At 41.9% G+C, this 20,559-nt stretch overlaps 1 protein-coding gene across 15 annotated transcripts in view; it reads right to left on the bottom strand.

Moving 5' to 3' along the window:
• LOC131219087 (DNA repair protein REV1) overlaps nucleotides 1-20,559 on the bottom strand; it is a 139,594-nt gene that overhangs the window by 63,268 nt on the left and 55,767 nt on the right. For 12 of the 15 annotated variants that reach the window (XR_009157987.1, XR_009157986.1, XM_058214076.1 and 9 more), the window contains 2 exons: nucleotides 14,081-14,200; nucleotides 3,060-3,152 (listed from right to left, as the gene is read on the bottom strand). The exons of 1 other annotated variant lie outside the window; for it this stretch is intronic. Coding sequence is in view for 12 of the 14 variants with exons in the window: in XM_058214076.1 (XP_058070059.1) it covers nucleotides 3,060-3,152; nucleotides 14,081-14,200 (213 nt within the window). In the remaining 2 variants the exon portion in view is untranslated. The remainder of the gene's footprint in view (nucleotides 1-3,059; nucleotides 3,153-14,080; nucleotides 14,201-20,559) is intronic. 2 more of the 15 variants (XM_058214077.1, XM_058214079.1) reach the window with 2 other exon arrangements.

Below are 20,559 nucleotides of genomic sequence, written 5' to 3'. Positions count from 1 at the left end.
GGGACCTCACGCACATGTAATCGCATCAGGGCATCATGGGCCTCACAAGTCAAGAACAAAATCACCTAAGGCAGGCTCTTATGTTGCAGACAAATCAGAAGTCTGCTCAAAACTAGTGGAGGCACCACCAACTATGGACACACCTGCCCAAGATGGACAACTAGCCAGCTTCCACCAACGATCAACAGAGTGATTAGTACCCCCACAGTGAGTGGAATAGCGAGAACCATCATGTCCATGGCCTCGTCCACCACGGCCACAACTACCACATCCTCCACGATCAACTTCACAGCCTCTGCCTTGAGAACCCAATCCAAAATCACATCCACAACCTTGAGCATTCCATGTAGGGGCTCTAGTCTTAGGGCGGAATAACGACCGATCTCCAACAACATATGTGATCGATCGGGAGAGACAAACGGGGAGGCAAATGATGTAAAGACCCTTTAGCACATTGCGTAGATTAGAGAGGGAAGAGGGTCCATGGCAATAATTTGTCTCCGAACACCATGATACTCAGGATTGAGCCCAGAAAGAAACTACATGCTTCTGGTTTCTTCACGTTGCTTCCACACGTGCTCATAATCTATAGTATAGTGAGAGGGAAGAGGATGGTAGAGGTCTAACTCATCCCACATGCCTTGAAGGGTAGAGAAGTATTCCTTCAGGGAACTTGAATCTTGTTGGAGCCTTCCAATATCTAAGGTCAATGTGAGCATTCTTGATATGTTCTGAGCTTCCAAATACATGTCATGAAGGGTATCCCGTATGCTTTTTGCTGAAGTTCAAAACATGACAGAATTACTTGCAGTTGATTCCATACTATTGAGCGGCAAAGCCATGACTTGATAGTTTTCTTTGGTCCAAGTCTTGAAATTTGGGTCCGTAGAATCTGGAGCATCATCCAATATATACGAAAGTTTATCCCAGCCCCATAAAAACAACTTGACAGATTGAGCCCACTGTAAATAGTTGCTACCATTCAATTTAACGGTAGTGATCAACAAGGGGTGAGATTCAGAGGACCCCACACCAGATCCCAATATCATCTTGTCCGCCATATTGTTCCAACAAGAACCTATAAGCAAAGAAGCTCAAGAGAGGGCTGCAAAACAGACAAATCACAAAAAAACCTAGGAACTTCAATTCTAGATGGTGGTCCGAAGGGTCCAGAAATGACGAAGAAGAAGCAACTCCGCAATACGAATCACATACGATGTGAATCCAGTGCACATGAAGCCGCAGATGAGATTCAGACATCAGCACATACACCAGAAGTTCTGGTGTACAGCCAGACCCAATAGGACCACAGAAAGGGGCACAACCGGCTCCTATTTGGCTTCATAGCCCCCCCAAATCATTTCCCCTCTCCATAATAACTCCATGGAAAGTCAAATAAGGTCAAACTGACCCATCATGTGAGGAGAAACCCGAGAAATAGCTACTGATTTGGACGGGATTGAAGAAAAACCAGGATTTGGGGTTTTCCGGCCGAAAGAGAAGAGTGTGTTAAACATACCTCAGATGGCGCCTAAAAATCTTGGAAAAAATCATCATAATTCTTTTAAAAGCGAGATCTCTCAAACCATGTTCTCCCAGATCAAAAACCAGCCGTACAGTCCATACAATCGCTGACACCTGCCGTACGATTGCCGACATCATCAGTCTTACTTAGAACCTATCAATGCGAGGATCACGCTCTAATACCAAGTAGATTTGAGAGGTTTGAGAGAGGAGCAGAATAGAAGAGATGGAAGGAGAGAGAGAGAGAGAGAGATTGGAAGGAAACGATGTGTGTAGGGCAACCCCCTAACACACGGACTTTGTTATATTAAAAAGAGAGCACAGTAACATACCCCAGAGGAACAAACAAAACTATACACTCTCACACTAACACAACACAGTATACATACACTACATAACATTCCTATATGTAGTATCCCCAAGATTCCAGCATCCTCTTCTTGCAATCAGATAGATAGTATTTTACCCTCTTCATGATTTTTCAGAATATAGACCCTCTAGCTCTAAAGGGTCTAGTGCCCACCACAAATTGTCTATTCACATACCTCATTATACCAGTGCAACGATGCAAAAGAAAAGTATAAAGAAATTATTCAAATTTTCTATAGCGTACATACAAAGGGAAAGAGGAAGTCAATCATCTCTTCCATTTACCAACGCAAGAAACATTCAACATGATTATTTTTGCTTTCAAAGATTGTCAAGTGTAAGGATTTTCTTTGTCATGGCTGTCCAAGAAAAAACCTCTGTTCTTGGGGGACAATTCCTTGGCAGATTCAACCATGGAGAAAACCTTCCTTTCGGAAGAAGTTAGATAAGAGAAGGATTTTGAAGAGAATTTACCACCCCGGTTCCGAACTCTAGAGCCCCGTTTGAAGCATGCAGAATGGTTCCTTGCCTCCAGGATTGCATCTGAAAACAAGGTTCCAAACCCACCCTTTTTCTTTTCGACTTGAACATTCCAAACCCACATTGCCGACCAAAAGCCCATAAAAATCTAGAACAATGTGTTCATAACATTGAATTGAAAAGCAACGTTCCAAACCACCATGGTGCTTCTGACTTCTGTTCTTCATTTTCTCCTCCAGCAGGTTACTATTTAACTCTACATTGATTACATCATTGTTACAGCCAAACTTGATACCATAAGCTTCTACATAAGCAACCATTAGAAGTATTTTATGCCTTTGTTGTTAAATAAAAATGCATTTTTCAGGGATTTAATATTAGTTATTTCATGTAATTCTGCTCTTGCTTTGTGCAACTAAGACTCAAACTACCCTTGTGCCACCAGGCACCAAGTTCTTATTAACAATTACTGATCTTTGCAACCAAAATTTGCTAACAGGTTCACCAGTAAATAAAAGCTAAAATGCACATCAAGTACATAAGGAAGAACATTCACAAGAATATAGTCATCATCAAAAGGAACTGCAAAAGCCACTTTCATAAGCATTAACCACATGGAAATATGGTTCTTGGGGCCTTAAAAATATGAAACACAGATATTTAAAAATGAACATATTTCGTCAAACCTGAACCATTTCAACCAGCCGGTTATCAACTCCTCTACTATAATTCCACAACATATCACCAGTCTTTATACCAAAGTCCTTTTGAAGGGTTTCCTGGAAAAACATACATTAAGCAACTAAGAATATTTCGAAAGCATAAATACTTTGCTAAGACATGGGATAAAGAAGATCATAACCTACAAGTTCCAGCACCTAGCACTCTTTGCTTATACCCATTGTTTTAAATATCGACGATATCGGCCGATATATCCCACGATATATCGTGTATCCCACCAGTGCAATACGAAACGCACAAGTAGTGCGATATATCCCAATATTTGATCTAGTGAGCAATTTCGAATTTCGATGCTCTTATTTTATGTAATTCATGTTAAATTAGTGTCAAATTGTTACAAATTCATGATTTTTCATATACAGCATGAAAAATCATGGATTGGGAGCTTCGATTTCGAGATTTGGAGGAGATGGGCTGAGTTGTGAAAAATAGAAAAAAAAAAAATCAAAATTTTCCAATTTCTCGCAAATCGTTTGCAATCTGTGTTCAAACATCACATTAAAAATGTTTGTAACCTAATCTAGTGATTCTTCTTTTGCTGTTGAATGTATTGCTTGCGTTTCCACACGTCTTCTTACATTTATAAATTATATGAATAGACATTGAATATACTTCCATCAATTTAATTAGACAACGCATAGATTAGGACCCCATACAAAGAAAACCTATTATGTGTACTTTTTTTTGTAATGTTTTGATTTATAAGTGTATATTGATGTCTTTTTTTAACAATCTCCAAAGTTTCATCGAAAAATTCAACCAATTTGCCAATGTTTCCCCATGTTTCCAACAACAGCGATACATTACACGATACAACCAATATATCCCATGCGATAACCGATACGTATCCGTATCCCAAGAATGTGATACGTAACGCAATATCAATATTTCGAACACTGCTTATACCAAAAAAAACTAAACACATAATGCAAGAGACTCGCAAAAAGATGCATGCAAGAATGCCACGCATTGCAATGGTTTTTAGACTCAGAAAAAGAAACCCAACTTCATCAAGCTATTTCAGGTCCATAGTCAAGACTCGTAAAAGTATGCTCTATTCAAATGTTTTGGTTTGTCCATTTTTTGTTACAGCTAGAGAAGTGTTGCCTGCAAAAAGCATGATAGGAAATCAGTGTTTTAAATAGTGAATAGCTTGTAGCATAGCATTCACCCCTCTGAAGCATGAGGAGTAAGCTACATAGCGTGTAGTGTAAGCTACATGCCACTTCTAGATTTTTAATCATGGTTGCACTTGGTTGCACCAATTTCATGATACTCTGCACCAAATTAGGCTGATTAATAATGAAATTTAACACAAATTTATGATATTTGGTGCACTCAAACATAGAAAGTAATAGGAAAGGGCAATGATTAAGTATAAAGGTAAAAACAGAGCAACAAAACTGATTTAATATTGTTACTTACATTATTTTATTGAAAATAGAAAAATATAACAAATCATTAGAAACATCATTTAATTTTAATGTTGTAGTGAAAAATAACTTGTAATGTGAGCTACGTAGCATATAGCACAGTCTATTTAGCACGTAGCGTATACAAATTATCATGTAGCTACATGCGACTTAAGCTATTTTCATGAGCCACATAGCATTAAGGCTAAGCTATGCTACGTAGCATAAGGTACTTGCTACATAGCGTAGTTATTTAAAACATTGTAGGAAATATTGATATTCTAAAATGATTAATTGGATATTTACAAAAAAGTATTAGCTTTGCCAAAGCTAAAAAGTAATACATTCATTGTGGTCTCTCATGTATTTAATCTAATTCAACCAGATAATTCTACAGTCAGGAAATTACAGAACCAATTCTACCTTCCCCTTGCTCTTTTAAGCCTTCAACTTGAACCAATTCACTTCTAACGAGTGCAGTTCTTGGTCTCCTTTGCACACAGTCGTACCATCTAAGTCTACTTTCCCTCATCTTTTACCTATTGGTGCTACTTTCAAGTCCCCTCAAATGCCTTCATTTCTAATTTTATCCTTCCTTGTCTTGCCACTCATCGATCTCAACATCCTAAATTTAGCTACACACTCGTCCTATTTTTTCTTCCGATTATCTAATTGAGTTTCATAGCATATCAGATTAAGTTTTGACAATCAAAAAGAATCACTTGAAAATAAAAAAGGATCAGCCTTGATACTACAGTTGGTCTCTCCCTTCTCTCCTTTTTGAAGTCTTCTAATTGGATTTCATAGCACATCAAATTAAGTTTTGAGAATTGAAAAGAATCACTTGAAAATAAAATAAAATAAAATAAAAGGAATCAGCCTTGATTCTACGGTTGGTCTCTCATTATGCAATTTTACCATGTCTCAGCAGTTCACCCCTCAAAATTTTTTTTTTTTTTTAATAACAACAAAAAATTAAAAGTTGGACTCAGGTTTTTTCTATACATATACATATTTCAGCATATTGCATTAAATTGGTTTCTTAATATTCATTTCTTTTCAATCAATGAACTTGAACAAAAATTCCAATTAATAGAAAAGAAGTACCAACACTGATGGGGACATCACGCGCACACGCACGCCTCCCCTACGCACGTATGCAAGGAGGACCACCCCACCGTCAATCTGGATCGAAGACGACGTCCAGGGAAGTCCTCCTAGCTAGAGGATTGCGTTTTGGTCCCTTGGAGTGGACCCAATCGTCATATGAATCCCACCATGGGGTTCTCATGATCGCAGCCCACTATTCTAAACAATCTAGTACTTTGAGTTTTGGTTATTTTTGTTATTAGGAACATAATGGAGGGTTAGATTGCTTTGATTAGTTGTTAAATGTGGTTACTTTATCTCTAAGTAATAGGTTACACACATGGCGCGAGTTTTGGGGTATAGGGTTTTGTTATAAATAAGCACCCCTGGTAGGTTGTTTTTCTCATTGATGATTGAATAAAAAAATCCCGCGTTTTGATTCTTTAAATTCTCTAAGTTGTGAAATCTTAATTGGGTGTGAAACCCTCCCTTCTTCGAAGGGCTAGCTACCGTGGTGTGAAGCCACACCCATCTCCCATCGCCCCACCCCCTATCTTCCATAATCATCATCTCATACAACCTTCACACTTCAAACCCACCCTCTTTTGGCAGTTGATCCATCTTCTTCAGCAGACTCGCAGAATCAGGCCCGCAGGGGAGCTGAAACTTCGGCGGAGCACCACGCACAGATCGATCGTCGGATCGTCGCGAAACTTGGGGGTTTTGTGGTCCACCCTTGGCCGACCAGGGCCAAGCTGGCCTTTTTCTGATTAGTGGGCCCCACACACGTGTGGGACACCACTAGCGCACGTGCTGTCCACACATGCGGAATCGGTTCTAGGTTCTCTCTTTCCTCTCCTTCATTCCTCCCTCACCTGATTTCCCTAACTCAAGATTGTCTTAAATCCCTATTTCCATGCTCTTTTTTAAAACCCTAGGGTTTCCCGAATTGAAATCCGTGAATCCCTTGAATTGGGGAATATTCTTATGCATGTGTGGATGAATCTATTACCCTTTTATCATTGTTTAGTCTATAATTTTTAATCAATCCAATCCTAGCATGTGTAGGCCTAGACTCTTATAGATCCCCTATGTTGAATGCTTGACTTTATGTGGGATGTGGAGTTTTTGTGAGGGTTTCTAATTTAGTATGATCTTAAGCCTGAATTTTTGCATATCATGTTTAATTTCCATGTCCTGCAACAAATTTGGTATCAGAGCTTAAGGTTCTTGTGAGGGAATGCATTGCATGTTTAGGGTTTAGTTTGTTTATGTCTAATTTGCATCAAGCCTCATCATATAGGGTTGTTTAGGACCCATAACTCACAAGAGGGGCTGCTGAATTTTCTGCTGTCAGAAAATCCCCAAATTTCTTGGCTGAATTTTCTGTTAACCGGCTATTTAGGCAGTTAGGTTGTTGGAATTTTAGTAGCATTGTGTAGTTTCCCTCATATAGAGTCCTATAGGATCATTTAGTCTCATTTAAACGCATAGAGTTGTAGAGGGATTTTGAGTTTAGTAGTTGCATGCCCACACGTACGAGTTGTGGTTTTGGCTTGCACCCTACACTAAGCATGGAGCAATTGCAAGAGTCAATGAACAAACTGACCCAGCAGTTTAATTCTTTGGGTAAGCGCCTAGAACAACATATTGACCAACGCTTGGATCAGCTTACTGTGCGTGTTACCCAATTAGAGACCTCAGCCCGAGCAAACCCCACCATTAGGGAAGATGCCCAGTCTCTGGTAGGTGGTTAGGAGGATAGGCCAAGGAATGAAGGTGGCCAACGAATTGGTCATCGGCACGTACCCGTGCATCCACATCGCGAGGGGCATCATGATCATTATGACTCAAATGTGCGACTCCTCAAGGGAGTTAGAGTGGAAGCCCCTACATTTGATGGCTACTTGGACCCTAAAGCTTTTCTAGATTGATTGGCGGATATGGACCACTATTTTGAGTGGTATGACATGTCGGATGCTCGTCGAGTCTGATTCGCCAAGATGAAGCTTGTGGCCAAGCAAAGAGGTTTTGAGCCACTGTAGAGCGAAAGAAAGAAAGGGCGAGGGAACTCCCAGTAGTCCATTGGGGAGAGATGAAAGAAACACTTAAGGAAAAATAACTCCCTTTATCTTACCACTCGAGGTTGGTTGAGGAATGACAGTCTCTTCGACAGGGTATATTGAGAGAAGTTCGAAGAGTACTTGACCCGTTGTGAAGTTGATGAGGACCCCATACTCACCCTTGCTCAATTTAAGACGGGCTTCCGTTCCACATTAGGAGTGAGTTGCTCGCCAAGGACATAGACTCTCTTGAATAGATGTATCAAGTAGTGTTGGAGGTCGAGCAATACCTCAAAGCATCTGTGGGAAGGCAATTTAAGTTTCGCAATCCTGGCACTAAGGCCAACCCTTTTGGGGCTAAGCCTAGCACTAGGTACCAAAACAAACCTTTTAGTAGTTCTCAATCCAGGCCTAAGGATGATAAGGGTAAAGAGGTTGTCGAGTCTAGCTCATGTAGAAGTGGAGCAACTAGGTGTTTTAGGTGTCAGGGGTTTGGTCACTTTGCCTACCAGTGTGGCACGAAAGAGGGCACCAAGGTACTCCTTATTGATGAGCAAGTAGAAGTAGCGCCCCTAGAAAGTGATGGTGAAGAAGAAGAGTATGAGCCAGTAGAAACCCCTAGTGATGAGGAAGAGGGAGCGCAAGAGTCTACAGCCCTGGCCGTTATGCATTGCGCCTTTGCCCAGCTAAGAATACCGACGATTGGCGCCGCAACACGATCTTCTATACCTATGCAAAGTGTGGTGATAAGAGTTGTAGGATGATCGTGGATAGTGGTAGTTGTGCCAATGTGGCATCAACTGGTACCATGAGTTGTTTGGAGTTGAAGCTCGAAGCCCATCCTCAACCCTATAGAGTGTCTTGGGTTGATGAGACTTCCATTCCAGTCTCACACCATTGTCTTGTCCCTATTCAGTTTGGATCATATAAAGACACGCTTTGGTGCAATGTTGTTCCCATGGATGTTGGCCATATCATTCTGGGAAGACCCTGGCTTTATGACAGGGACAGGGATGTTACCATATTTGGTCGCTCAAATGTGTGTGCATCCTGGTTTGAGGACAAGAAAGTCAAACTAAATCCACTTCCACCCAAAAACACGATTGGAAAGGAATCCACCACACAGAGTAGTGTAAGCAGCTCAAAAGAATTGAAGGAATCGAAGTCCAAGTCTAAGCCTCTCTATATTCTAAATGCCAAGGACTTTGAGCGAGAGACTGAATCGAACTCGATAGTGTACGCTCTTGTGGCTAGGGAGAGTGCACCAGAGGCTAATATAGAGTTACCCACTGAAGCTATTCCGGTAGTGGATGAGTTTCGTGATGGTTTTCCTGCAGATCTACCAGATGAGCTTCCCCCTATGAGGGAAATACAACGCGCCATTGATTTAGTCCTTGGGGCGACTCTACCAAACCTCCCTCATTATAGAATGAACCCAAAGGAGCATGCGGAGTTGAAGAGGCTGATTGATGAGCTCCTAGAAAAGGGTTTCATTCGAAAGAGCATGAGCCCGTGTGCCGCGCCCGCCCTTCTTACACCTAAGAAGGATGGCACATGGAAGATGTGTGTTGATAGTAGGGCCATCAACAAAATCACATTCAAGTATTGGTTTCCCATACCGTGTCTTGATGACATGTTGGATATGATGGTCAATGCTACTATCTTCTCGAAAATTGGCCTCAAAAGTAGTTATCACCAAATCCATGTACGCCTTGGTGATGAGTGGAAGACGGCCTTCAAGACGAATGATGGGCTATACGAGTAGCTAATTATGTCTTTTGGGCTGACTAACGCCCCAAGCACTTCCATGCATGTGATGACCCAAGTGTTGAGGCCCTTCATGGGGAAGTTCTTAGTCGTATACTTTGATAATATCTTGATTTATAGCATGACTAAGGAACAACACCTCAACCATTTGAGGCAGGTTTATGGGATCCTTAAAGCCGAGAAATTGTATGCCAACCTAAAAAAGTGTACGTTTTTGTCTGGTAGTGTTATCTTCTTAGGTTTTGTTATGTCAACTGAAGGCATATCGGCGGACCTCGAGAAGGTTAAGGCCATTGTCAATTGGCCTGAACCCCGCAATATTTATGAGGTGCGCAGCTTTCACGGCTTAGCCACCTTCTATAGGCAGTTCATTCGAGGTTTCAATTCCATTATGGCTCCCATCACGGATTGCATAAAAAAGGGAGAGTTTCAATGGACAAAGGCAGCCTCAAAGGTCTTTAAGGAGATAAAGGTCAAGATGACAGAAGCTCCAGTCATGCGACTTCCGGATTTTTCAAAAGCTTTTGAAGTCGCATGTGACGCGTCAGGAGTCGGCATAGGAGTACTTAGTCAGGAAGGGCACCCTGTTGCTTTTTTTAGTGACAAACTGAATGAGGCAAAACAAAAATATTCCACCTATAACAAAGAATTTTATGCAGTAATGCAATCACTATGCCACTAGCGTCATTACCTATTGCCCCAAGAATTCGTCTTATCCTCAGATCACGAGGCCTTGAAATATCTGAACTCTCAAGAGAAATTAAACCCTAGGCACGCCAAGTGGGTACAATTACTTCAAGAGTACATTTTTGTGCTTAAGCACAAGGCCGATGTAGAGAATAAGCCTGCCGATGCGTTGAGTCGTCAAGTCGCGTAATTCAATTCCATGGGTGTCGAAGTCACGGGCCTCGAGCGCAACAAAAAAGATTATTCTGAGTGTCCAGATTTTGGAGCTGTGTACGCATTGTTGTTAGAAAGTCTGTCAGGAGCTAGTAATGAGTAATTGATTTTAGACGAATATTTGTTCAGGAGTGACCGCTTGTGCATACCTCACACTTCCCTCCGTGATTTTCTTGTCTGAGAGTTACATTCAGGAGGGGTCGCGGGTCATTTTGGTTGAGACAAGACCATTGCCCTAGCAGAGAATAGGTTCTATTGGCCAAGCCTCAAGTGAGATATGGCCAAAATTATATGGCAGTGTCGTACTTGTCAACTGGCAAAGCAGAAAAAGCAGAACACAAGGCTATACACACCTTTTCCAGTACCATTCGCCCCTTGGCAGGACATCAGTGTACACTTCGTGCTTTGGCTCCCAAAGACTATTCGGAAGCACAATTCCATATTTGTTGTCGTGAACCGTTTTTCTAAAATGGCCCACTTCATTCTTTGTTCGAAGACCTCTGATGCATCTCATGTTGCCAAATTATTCTTTAGTGAGGTCATCAAACTGTATAGGTTACCCAAAACCACAGTGTCTGACCGTGACATGCGATTCATGAGTTAGTTTTGGAAGACACTATGGCACATGATGAATACTAGGCTCCAATTTTCTTCTGCCTACCATCCTCTGACCGATGGTCAGACTGAGGTGGTCAATAGAAGCCTAGGGAATTTACTCAGATTTTTAGTGGAGGAACACACCAGGACATGATATGCCGTACTACCTATAACTGAGTTTGCTTTTAATCATTCTGTCAACAGGTCCACAGGCTCAAGTCCTTTTGAAGCCGTTACTGGTTATAAACCTAAGAAACCTATCGACCTAGTCCCTATGTCACTGTCCTAGAGGCCACTAGAGTCTTTTACGCATCACACTCATTCATTGCATCAAGAAATCAGGCGAAAGATCACTACTAGTAATGAACATTACAAACTTTCTGCAAACCAGCATAAATGTTTCAAAGAATTCAATGTTGGGGACTCTGTGATGGTCCGCATCAGGCCAGAGCGGTACCCTCAGGGAGTCGTTCGTAAATTACACGCGCGTAGTGCTAGACCATTCAAAATTATAAAACGAAACGGTCTCAATGCGTATGTGGTAGATCTTCCACCTTCCATGGGCATTAGTTCCACATTCAATGTGGATGATCTAGTTGCTTTTTGGGGAAACCCTAATACATTGTCTAGCCTTTCGCCCCACCATCCTGATTCCCTAGACCTTTCTGTTGATCCATGGCCTCTTCTCGATTGGAGGTGTACACGAGCCGAGCCGAGCCGAGCCAAGCCAAGCCGAGCTTTGCCCAGCTCGTGCTCGACTCGGATAGCTTGAGTCTCAGCACAGCGGCTCGGCTCGGCCTTCGAGCTTGGAACAGCAGCTTGTGCTCGGCTCGGCCACCAGCTCTGTCCAGTTCGAGCTGAATTTTCGACTCGAGTTCGGATGTGTTTCGTTACTCAGACAGACGCTACTCGCCGAAAAAAATGGAGAGAGTAGAGGAGAGGACTCACTTTGGGAAAGGAGATCATCCAGACAAACGCTGGAAGAAGGAACTTCGTCGGGCGATGGAGAACGGCGAGAGTATAGGGCGAACGGATGGCCGATTTGGGCGAAAGGAAGAGAAATGGGTTAGGGTCGGGTGATTTAGGAGAAATGGGTTAGGGATGCTGGGTTGGGCACAATGGGTAGGGTCGGGCGAATGAGGGTTTTTTTTTTTAACCCTTAAATATTCACTTAAAACTCGATCCGAGCCGAGTCGAGCTCAATACCGAGTCGAGCTAGGTCTAGCACGGACTCGACTCGAAACGTTCCGAGCTCCCAAAAAATGGCGCGATTCAGTTTGTACAGAGTTTCGATCCGAGTCGAGTCGAGTCGAGCTTTTTCGAGCCGAGTCGAGCGAGTTACCGAGCTAACTCTGCTCATGTACAGCTCTATTCCCGACCGTTCTTCCAGCCTCTACCTCCCATACCTACCATTCCTATACCCAGAGAAGAGATAGAGGATATCCTGGACCATCAGATAGTATCGATATCGGATGGCAGATTTCAAAAGTTCTTGGTCAAGTGGAAGTCACGCCCAGCTTTAGACAACACGCGGCTCACTGAGGAGGAGCTTCAGAGACTTGATCCTGACATCTTGGAGCGGTTCAGGAGTTTTGTTTCACTAATGGCGAAATCTTCGCAGTCAGGGAGAGTTGATGGGGACATCACACGCACACGCATGCCTCCCCTATGCACGTACGCAAGGAGGACCCCACCGTCGATTTGGATCGATGACGACGTCTAGGGAGGTCCTCCTAGCTAGAGGACTGCGTTTTGGTCCCTTGGAGTGGACCCGATCGTCATATGAATCCCACAATAGGTTCTCATGACCGTGGCCCACTATTCTAAATGATCTAGTACATTGAGTTTTGGTTATTTTTGTTATTAGGAACATCATGGATTAGATTGCTTTGATTAGTTGCTAATTGTGGTTACTTCATCTCTAAGTATAGGGTGCGCACATGGCGTGAGTTTCGGGGTATAGGGTTTCATTATAAATAAGCACCCCTGGTAGGTTGTTTTTCTCATTGATGATTGAATAAAAAAATCCCTCGTTTTGCTTCTCTAAATTCTCGGAGTTGTGAAATCTTAATGGGGTGCGAAACCCTCCCTTCTTCAAAGGGCTAGCTACCGTTGTGCAAAGCCACACCCATCTCCCATCGCCCCACCCCCTATCTTCCATAATCATCATCTCATACAGCCTTCACGCTTCAAACCCACCCTCTTTTAGCAGCTGATCCATTTTCTTCAGCAGACTCGCAGAATCAAGCCCACAGGGGAGTTAAAACTTCGGCGGAGCACCGCGCACAGACCGATCGTCAGATCGTCGCGAAACTTAGGGGTTTTATGGTCCACCCCTAGCCAACCAGGGCCAAGCTAGCCTTTTTCTAATTAGTGGACCCCACACATGTGCAGGACACCACTAGCGCACATGCGTCAGGCGGGTTTGCTGTCCACACGTGCATAATCGGTTCCAGGTTCTCTCTTTTCTCTCCACTCCTCCCTCACCAGATTTCCCTAACCCTAACCCTAGATTGTCCTAAATCCCTATTTCCATGCTTGTTTTAAAAACCCTATGGTTTCCCGAATTGAAATCCGTGAATCCCATGGATTGGGGAATATTCCTACGTATGTGTGGATGAATCTATTACCCTTTGATCATTGTTTGGTCTATAATTTTTAATCAATCCAATCCTAGCATCTGTAGGCCCGGACTCTTATAGATCCCTTATGTTGAATGCTTGACTTTATGTGGGAAGTGGAGTTTTTGTGATTGTTTCTAATTTAGTATGATCTTAAGCCTGAATTTTTGCATATCATGTTTAATTTCAATGTCGTACAATAAACACTTCGTTCCAACAGGGGAAAAAAAAAAAAACATGAATGACATACGAAATGGCTATGGTTAAAGTTCACTTCAACTAATCATCTTCTTAAAAAGAGGATAATAGGAATACAGAAGTTGCATCAAAAAACAACCAAATAACCAAACCATCCTGTTGATGAAAGTGTCAACACATTTTTACAAAAGAACTGGCACCACAATATTGACCCTGTGACAATTTAATAGCTATATAGCAAATATCAGTTCTCCAAACGCTAAAGCAAAGATTCTACTAGATTGAACCTTGATGTTTCATATGTAGAAAGAAGATCAACCTTCGAAACCATACACAGTTCACCACAAGTTTGAATATGCCAATTTTTTAATTTCTCTGCCAATGCATGCCCGACGCCAGGAAGTGCCTTGATTGGAAGGTTCTTTAAATAATCATCCACCTAAAACAGTTTGGTACAACAAGGTGGAGTTAGGTCCATTATTCAAATAATTGATTGAGGATTGCTATAATTCAGAAGGCAAGAATATTGTATTAACATGGACTCATGGCCTCCTAATAGCATCATTAAGAGCAAGAAATAACACAAAGCCAATAAGTTCAAATACATATAATGTTCCATGACATGTTGTCTAGGAAGTTCAGGGCTCTGATACAAAGATTCTGAACATGACGAGAAACTAATATTGGTACCATAGATTTGTAAGATATGCTTTAACTAATCTTATTAGAATCCTTATGACTTCCCCATAGTATAGTCCTACTATATGAATGGAGAGTCATTGATATTGTGGCTAGGTGTGATAGATGATATGCAGGCATTCGGAACTCGTACATGCAATACAGTAGCTCAATTCAAACAATCCAAATTGTGGGAGCCACAGTAGGTAGGTCATACTACAAAATTCAGATTGATTTAACGATCCTAACCTCTAATTAGTGGGCGCTTGTTTGTTGAATTCGACCGTTCATTTTTTGAAAGGTAATGGAGTTTTATTAAATAAGCACCGAGATGGTGTAAAAACTAGAACCAAAGGAAAAAAGAAAAATTACATTCCTCAAGGGATTTAAGGCAAGAAGCTCATTCAATAAGATTACATTTCTCCACTTATCAATTGGACTTGGGCTTTATAAAAGAAAGGGAAAAAGGTGAATGGAGGTAGGAGGGATGGATGTAATGAAGAAAATAAAGGAAAAGAGGCGGGATTTTATGACTAAAGAACCTAGAAACAATAATATTGAGATTGTTGTTGATCCATAACTTCAATACAGTCGTTGGAACCTACTCTGATATCAAACTGGCGCAACCGGCTAATGGGAAGGATCCACCCAAGCATAGGCAACTTCAATCAAAGCACGATAACCACACAAAATAAAAAGAAGTGAGCTAGAAATTTTTATTCAATTCAAAGGTGCCTTCATACTACTCATCCTAGGCCCTTATACAAGCGTTGAAACATATATAAAAGGAAAACTTATATTGTCAATGACAACCAATGACTTATTATAAATATGGAAAATAAATAAAAAAAGATTTGACTAGTGGATTATTCATTGCTAGTTTATTGATTTTGCTAACTTACTACCTAAATAGGCTACCTACCTAAATAAGAGGGTTAGGCCTCCTTATTGATGGGCCAATTGTTGGAATTGCGTTTAATGGGCCTAGACCATGGCTCATGGGCCCAGATTAGCCTGTGTCACTAACTCAATCCAAATTTGCTCAACCTATTGGGGACATCACGCGCACAAGCGCACTCACGCCACCTGCACGTTCGCCAGAAGAAGGGCCCCACCGTTGATCTGGATCGATGACGACGTCCAGGAAGGGCCTCCTAGTTAGAAGATGGAATTTTGGTTCAAGAGAGTGGGCCCGATAGCCAAGAAAAGCCCATCATGGGATCTCATGATCGTGGCCCACTAGTCGGATTGATTTCATATTTTAAGTTTTGCTTAGTGTTATTATTTAGAACATCATGAACGCTTTAAATTTCTTTGTTTGATTTTTATTTTAGTTTACTTCATCGCCAAGTAATAGGTTGCGCACATGGTGCGAGTTTAGGGGTATAAGGTTTTCCCTATAAATTGGCACCCCTTGTAGTTCTTTTGATTCATTGAAGTTGAATAAAAATTCATGCGAGGTTTTTCTGCTCTCTGAGTTTGAGTTGTGGAAAAATTAAAGTGGGTACAAGCCCTCCCTTTTCGAAAGGCTGAGATTAAAGTGGGTGCGAAGCTCTCCCTTTTCGAAGGGTTAATTACCGCGGTGCAAAGCCATGTTTATCCTCATCCGTCCCTCCATCTTATTTCATCCTTCCCACAACCATCTTTGCGCCTAATCCGTTTGTTTTGCAGTTGTTAATCCCTCCACAGCCAGTTTTCAGAATCTGGCCCTAGCGGAGAGCTGAAACTTCGACGAAGCACCACGCCCAGACCACAGCGCAGATCGACGTGAAATTTGGAGGTTTTGCAGCCTCTGCTTGGCCGACCAGGGCCAAGATGCCGATTTGGGAAGGCGGGCCCTCATCGCACGTGTGGCCAGCCCATCTGCGCACGGGCGTCAACCCCAGGGCATCGTCTGCACGCGGGAGCTATTTCTGGGTCAGGTTTTTCTCTTGTTTTCCTATTTTCATCCCTAATTTTATAAACTCTAACCCTAAATTGACCTAAATCCCCAATTTCTATCTTTTTTCTCACCCTAGGGTTCTTTGATTTGAAATTGGTGAATTCCTTGTATTAGGGATTGATTGTCATGCATGTGTGGATGATTTCTATTTCCCTTTGAATATTGTTTGGTTCATAATTTTTATTGATCTAGCCCTAACGTGTGTAGGCCTGGACCCACATAGATTCCCCTAAATAGAATATTTGGACTTGTGTGGGATGTGGAATTTGGGTAATTTTTTATGAACTTTGTGATCTTAAATCTGAAATCTTGCACATCATATCTGAATTTCTTGTCCTGCATCAAATTTGGTATCAGAGCTTAGGGTTCTTATAGGGGAATACATTATTTGTTTAGGGTTAGTTTGTTTAAGTTCATCATGCATCCAGTCCATCACATGTAGCTTTTAGGATTCCATAGTCCCTTATTTTATTAACTATATTGTTGGAGTAACATTGCATAGTCCCCTCATATAGTCTCATAGGATCATTTAGTCTCACATAGTCGTCGTAGAAAGTCTTTAGGTGGAATTAGCAAGTTGTACGCCCACACGTACGGGTCATGGTTTTGGTTAGCACCCTACACTAAACATGTAACAACTGCTAGAGTCACTAAACAAGCTGTCCCAGTAGATCGAGTCTTGGGGTAAGTGCTTGGAACGAAGCATAGATCAACGCCTTGACCAAATAGAGGCCTCCCTCGAGACAAACCCCACCATTAGGAAAGATGGCCAATCTCAGGCAAGTGGCCAGGAGGATAGACCAATGAATGGAGGTGGCCAAGGAATCAGTCATGGGCATGCACCCGTACCCCCACCCCATGAGAGACATCGAGACCATTATTTTGAGGGGTACAACATGTGCAGCCTCGTGGCTAAAGAGAGTGCACCAGAGGCTAGTATAGAGTTACCCATTGAGGTCATTCCGGTAGTGGATGAGTTTCATGATGTCGTTCCTGATAATCTACTGGATGAGTCTCCTCCTATGAGGGATATAGAGCACACCAGAACATGGGACACCGTAATATCTATAGCCGAGTTTGCGTTTAATAGTTCTGTCGATAGGTCCACAGGTCTCAATCCTTATGAAGTCGTTACTGGTTATAAACCTGAGAAACCTATTGATCTTGTCCCTATGTCATTGTCCCATAGGCCGTCAGAGCCTGCAGAGTCTTTTGCGCATTACATTCATTCATGGCATCAAGAAATCAGGCAGAAGATCATGACTAGTAATGAACATTAGTCACTTTCTGCAGACCAACATAAATGTTTCAAGGAATTCAATGTAAGGGACTGTCATGATCCGCATCAGGCCAGAGCGGTACCCTCATGGAGTCGTTCGAAAATTACGTGTATAGCGCTGGACCATTCAAAAATATAAAACAAAACGGTCTCAATGCGTATGTAGCAAATCTTCCACCCTCCATGGGAATTAGTTACACATTCAATGTGGAGGATCTAGTTGCATTTCAAGGGGTCATTGATGCATTGTCTATCCTTTCGCCTAATTATCCCGACTCCTCAGACCTTTCTCTTGATCCATGGCCCCCTCCCAACCCATTTTCCCAGCCTCTACGTCCCATTCCTACCCATCCTAACCCATTTTTTCAGCCTCTACGTCCCATACCTACCCGTCCCAACCCAATTTCTCAGCCTCTACCTCCCATACCTACCCATCCCGACCCATTTTCCCAGCCTCTACATCTCATAACTACCCGTCCCGACACATTTTCTCAGCCTCTATATCCCATACCTACCCGTCCCGATCTATTTTTCCAGCCTCTACCTCCCATATCTACTCTTCCCGACCTTTTTTCCCAGCCTCTACGTCCCATACCTACCCATCCCGACTCATTTTCTCAGCCTCTACCTCCCATACTTAACCTTCACACACCCAAAAAAGAAATAGAGGATATCCTAGACCATCAAATAGTTTCAACATCAGACGGCGGGTTTTAGAAGTACCTAGTTAAATGGAAGGCACGCACAGTTTCAGACAGCACGTGGCTCACTGAAGAGGAGCTTTAGAGACTTGATCCCGACATCTTAGAGAGGTTCAGGAGTTTTATTTCGCCAGTGGCGAAATCTTCGAAGCCGGGGAGAATTGATGGGGACATTACGCGCACAAGCACACTCACGTCGTCCCCCCTACGCTTGTTCGCCAAAAGAATGAGGGCCCCACCGTCGATCTGGATCAATGACGACATCCAGAGAGGGGCTCCTACTTAGAAGACGGAGTTTTAGTTCAAAAGAGTGGGCCCGATAACCAAGAAAAGCCCATCATGGGATCTCATGATCGTGGCCCACTAGTCGGATTGATTTCATATTTTAGGTTTTGCTTGTTGTTATTATTTAAAACATCATGAACGCTTTAAATTTCTTTGTTTGGTTTTTATTTTAGTTTACTTCATCGCCAAGTAATAGGTTGCGCACATGGCGCGAGTTTAGGGGTATAGGATTTTCCCTACAAATAGGCACCCCTTGTAGTTCTTTTAATTCATTGAAGTTAAATAAAAATTCCTAACGTGGTTTTTCTGCTCTCTAAGTTTCTGAGTTGTGGAAAAATTAAAGTGGGTGCGAAGCCTTCCCTTTTTGAAGGGTTAACTACCGTGGTGCGAAGCCACGTTTATCCCCATCCACCCCTCCATCTTATTTCATCCTTCCCACAACCATCTTCCCACCCAATCCGTTTGTTTTGCAACTGTTCATCCATCCACAGCCAGTTTTCAGAATTTGGCCTTGCAAGAGGGCTGAAACTTCGATGGAGCACCACGCCCAGACCACAGCCTGAATCGACGTGAAATTTAGAGGTTTCGCAACCCCTGCCTGGCCGACCACGGCCGAGAAGCCGATTTGGGAAGGCGGGCCCTCATCGCACATGTGGTCAGCCCATCTGCGCACGGGTGTCAACCCTAGGGCATCGTCTGCACGCGGGAGCTATTTCTGGGTCAGATTTTTCTCTTGTTTTTCTATTTTCATCCCTAATTTTATAAACTCTAATCCTAGATTGACCTAAATCCCCAATTTCTATCTCTTTTCTCACCCTAGAGTTCCTTGATTTGAAATTGGTGAATTCCTTGGATTAGGGATTGATTGTCATGTGTGGATGATTTCTATTTCCCTTTGAGTATTATTTGGTTCATAATTTTTATTAATCCAGCCCTAACGTGTGTAGGCCTGGACCCACATAGATTTCCCTTAATAGAATATTTGGACTTTTGTGTGGGATGTGGAATTTGTGTAATTGTTTATGAACTATGTGATCTTAAATCTGAAATCTTGCATATCATATCTGAATTTCATGTCCTGCATCACAACCTAAACCCAACTTAATTTCAAATCCTGTTGGAGTTTTCCATCCTTAAACCAAACCGAGGATGCTGAGAACCTAACCCAACACTACTCCATAGCACTTATTATACATTTTTTTCAGTGGGAAGGGGAGTTGGCTATAAGGTGTACCAAATCAGTTACATATCGGCCGATATGTAACAGTAACCGTCGAGTCCATTACACTATACGGGGGTCAAAACAGTGAGCTCTCGGTTTTTTACTCGGATCAACCATTATGAGGATCATAACAGCCATTATGCACTGTAACGGCCGTTACTGCCCCGTAACGGCCTTTACTACCCAGTAACGGTCAGGGTGTAACAGTCATAAACGGTTTTTTCTTGTCTTTTTAAATTACAATTTTTCTCAATTTTCTCTTCCAAATTCTTTCCTAAACTATTTTACTGCAAATTCATACCACTCTTAACTTGAATTTGAGAATCAAAATAAGTTATTTCAAGGATTTTGTTGAATAGAAGCTCCGTGGGCCATTTTTCGAAAAATCTTCAAATTTTGGTATGTACTTTCTTTCTTTTAATATATGTTATTATGGTTGAATATGAAGTGTTATTCAAATTAGAACATATGAATGTGCATTTTATATATTATACAATTAATTTTCTTTTTCTTTCTTTTTTTTTGTATTTTTTTGGACTATTTTCGATCAATTTTTAAAAATTAGAAAAAAATCATTTTTTCAATATTTTTCTATTTTAATGGTTGAATATTGTGTTAATTATAGTAGAACATATAAATGTTCTTTTTACAGATTATGCAATTGATTTGGCATTTTTTGGTATTTACGGAC

Source organism: Magnolia sinica, chromosome 11 (assembly GCF_029962835.1).
Source record: "Magnolia sinica isolate HGM2019 chromosome 11, MsV1, whole genome shotgun sequence".
In the NCBI taxonomy this organism is placed as follows: domain Eukaryota; kingdom Viridiplantae; phylum Streptophyta; class Magnoliopsida; order Magnoliales; family Magnoliaceae; genus Magnolia; species Magnolia sinica.
The sequence above is the reverse complement of the archived record's forward strand: the minus strand, read 5'-3'. Positions and strand labels throughout refer to the sequence as shown.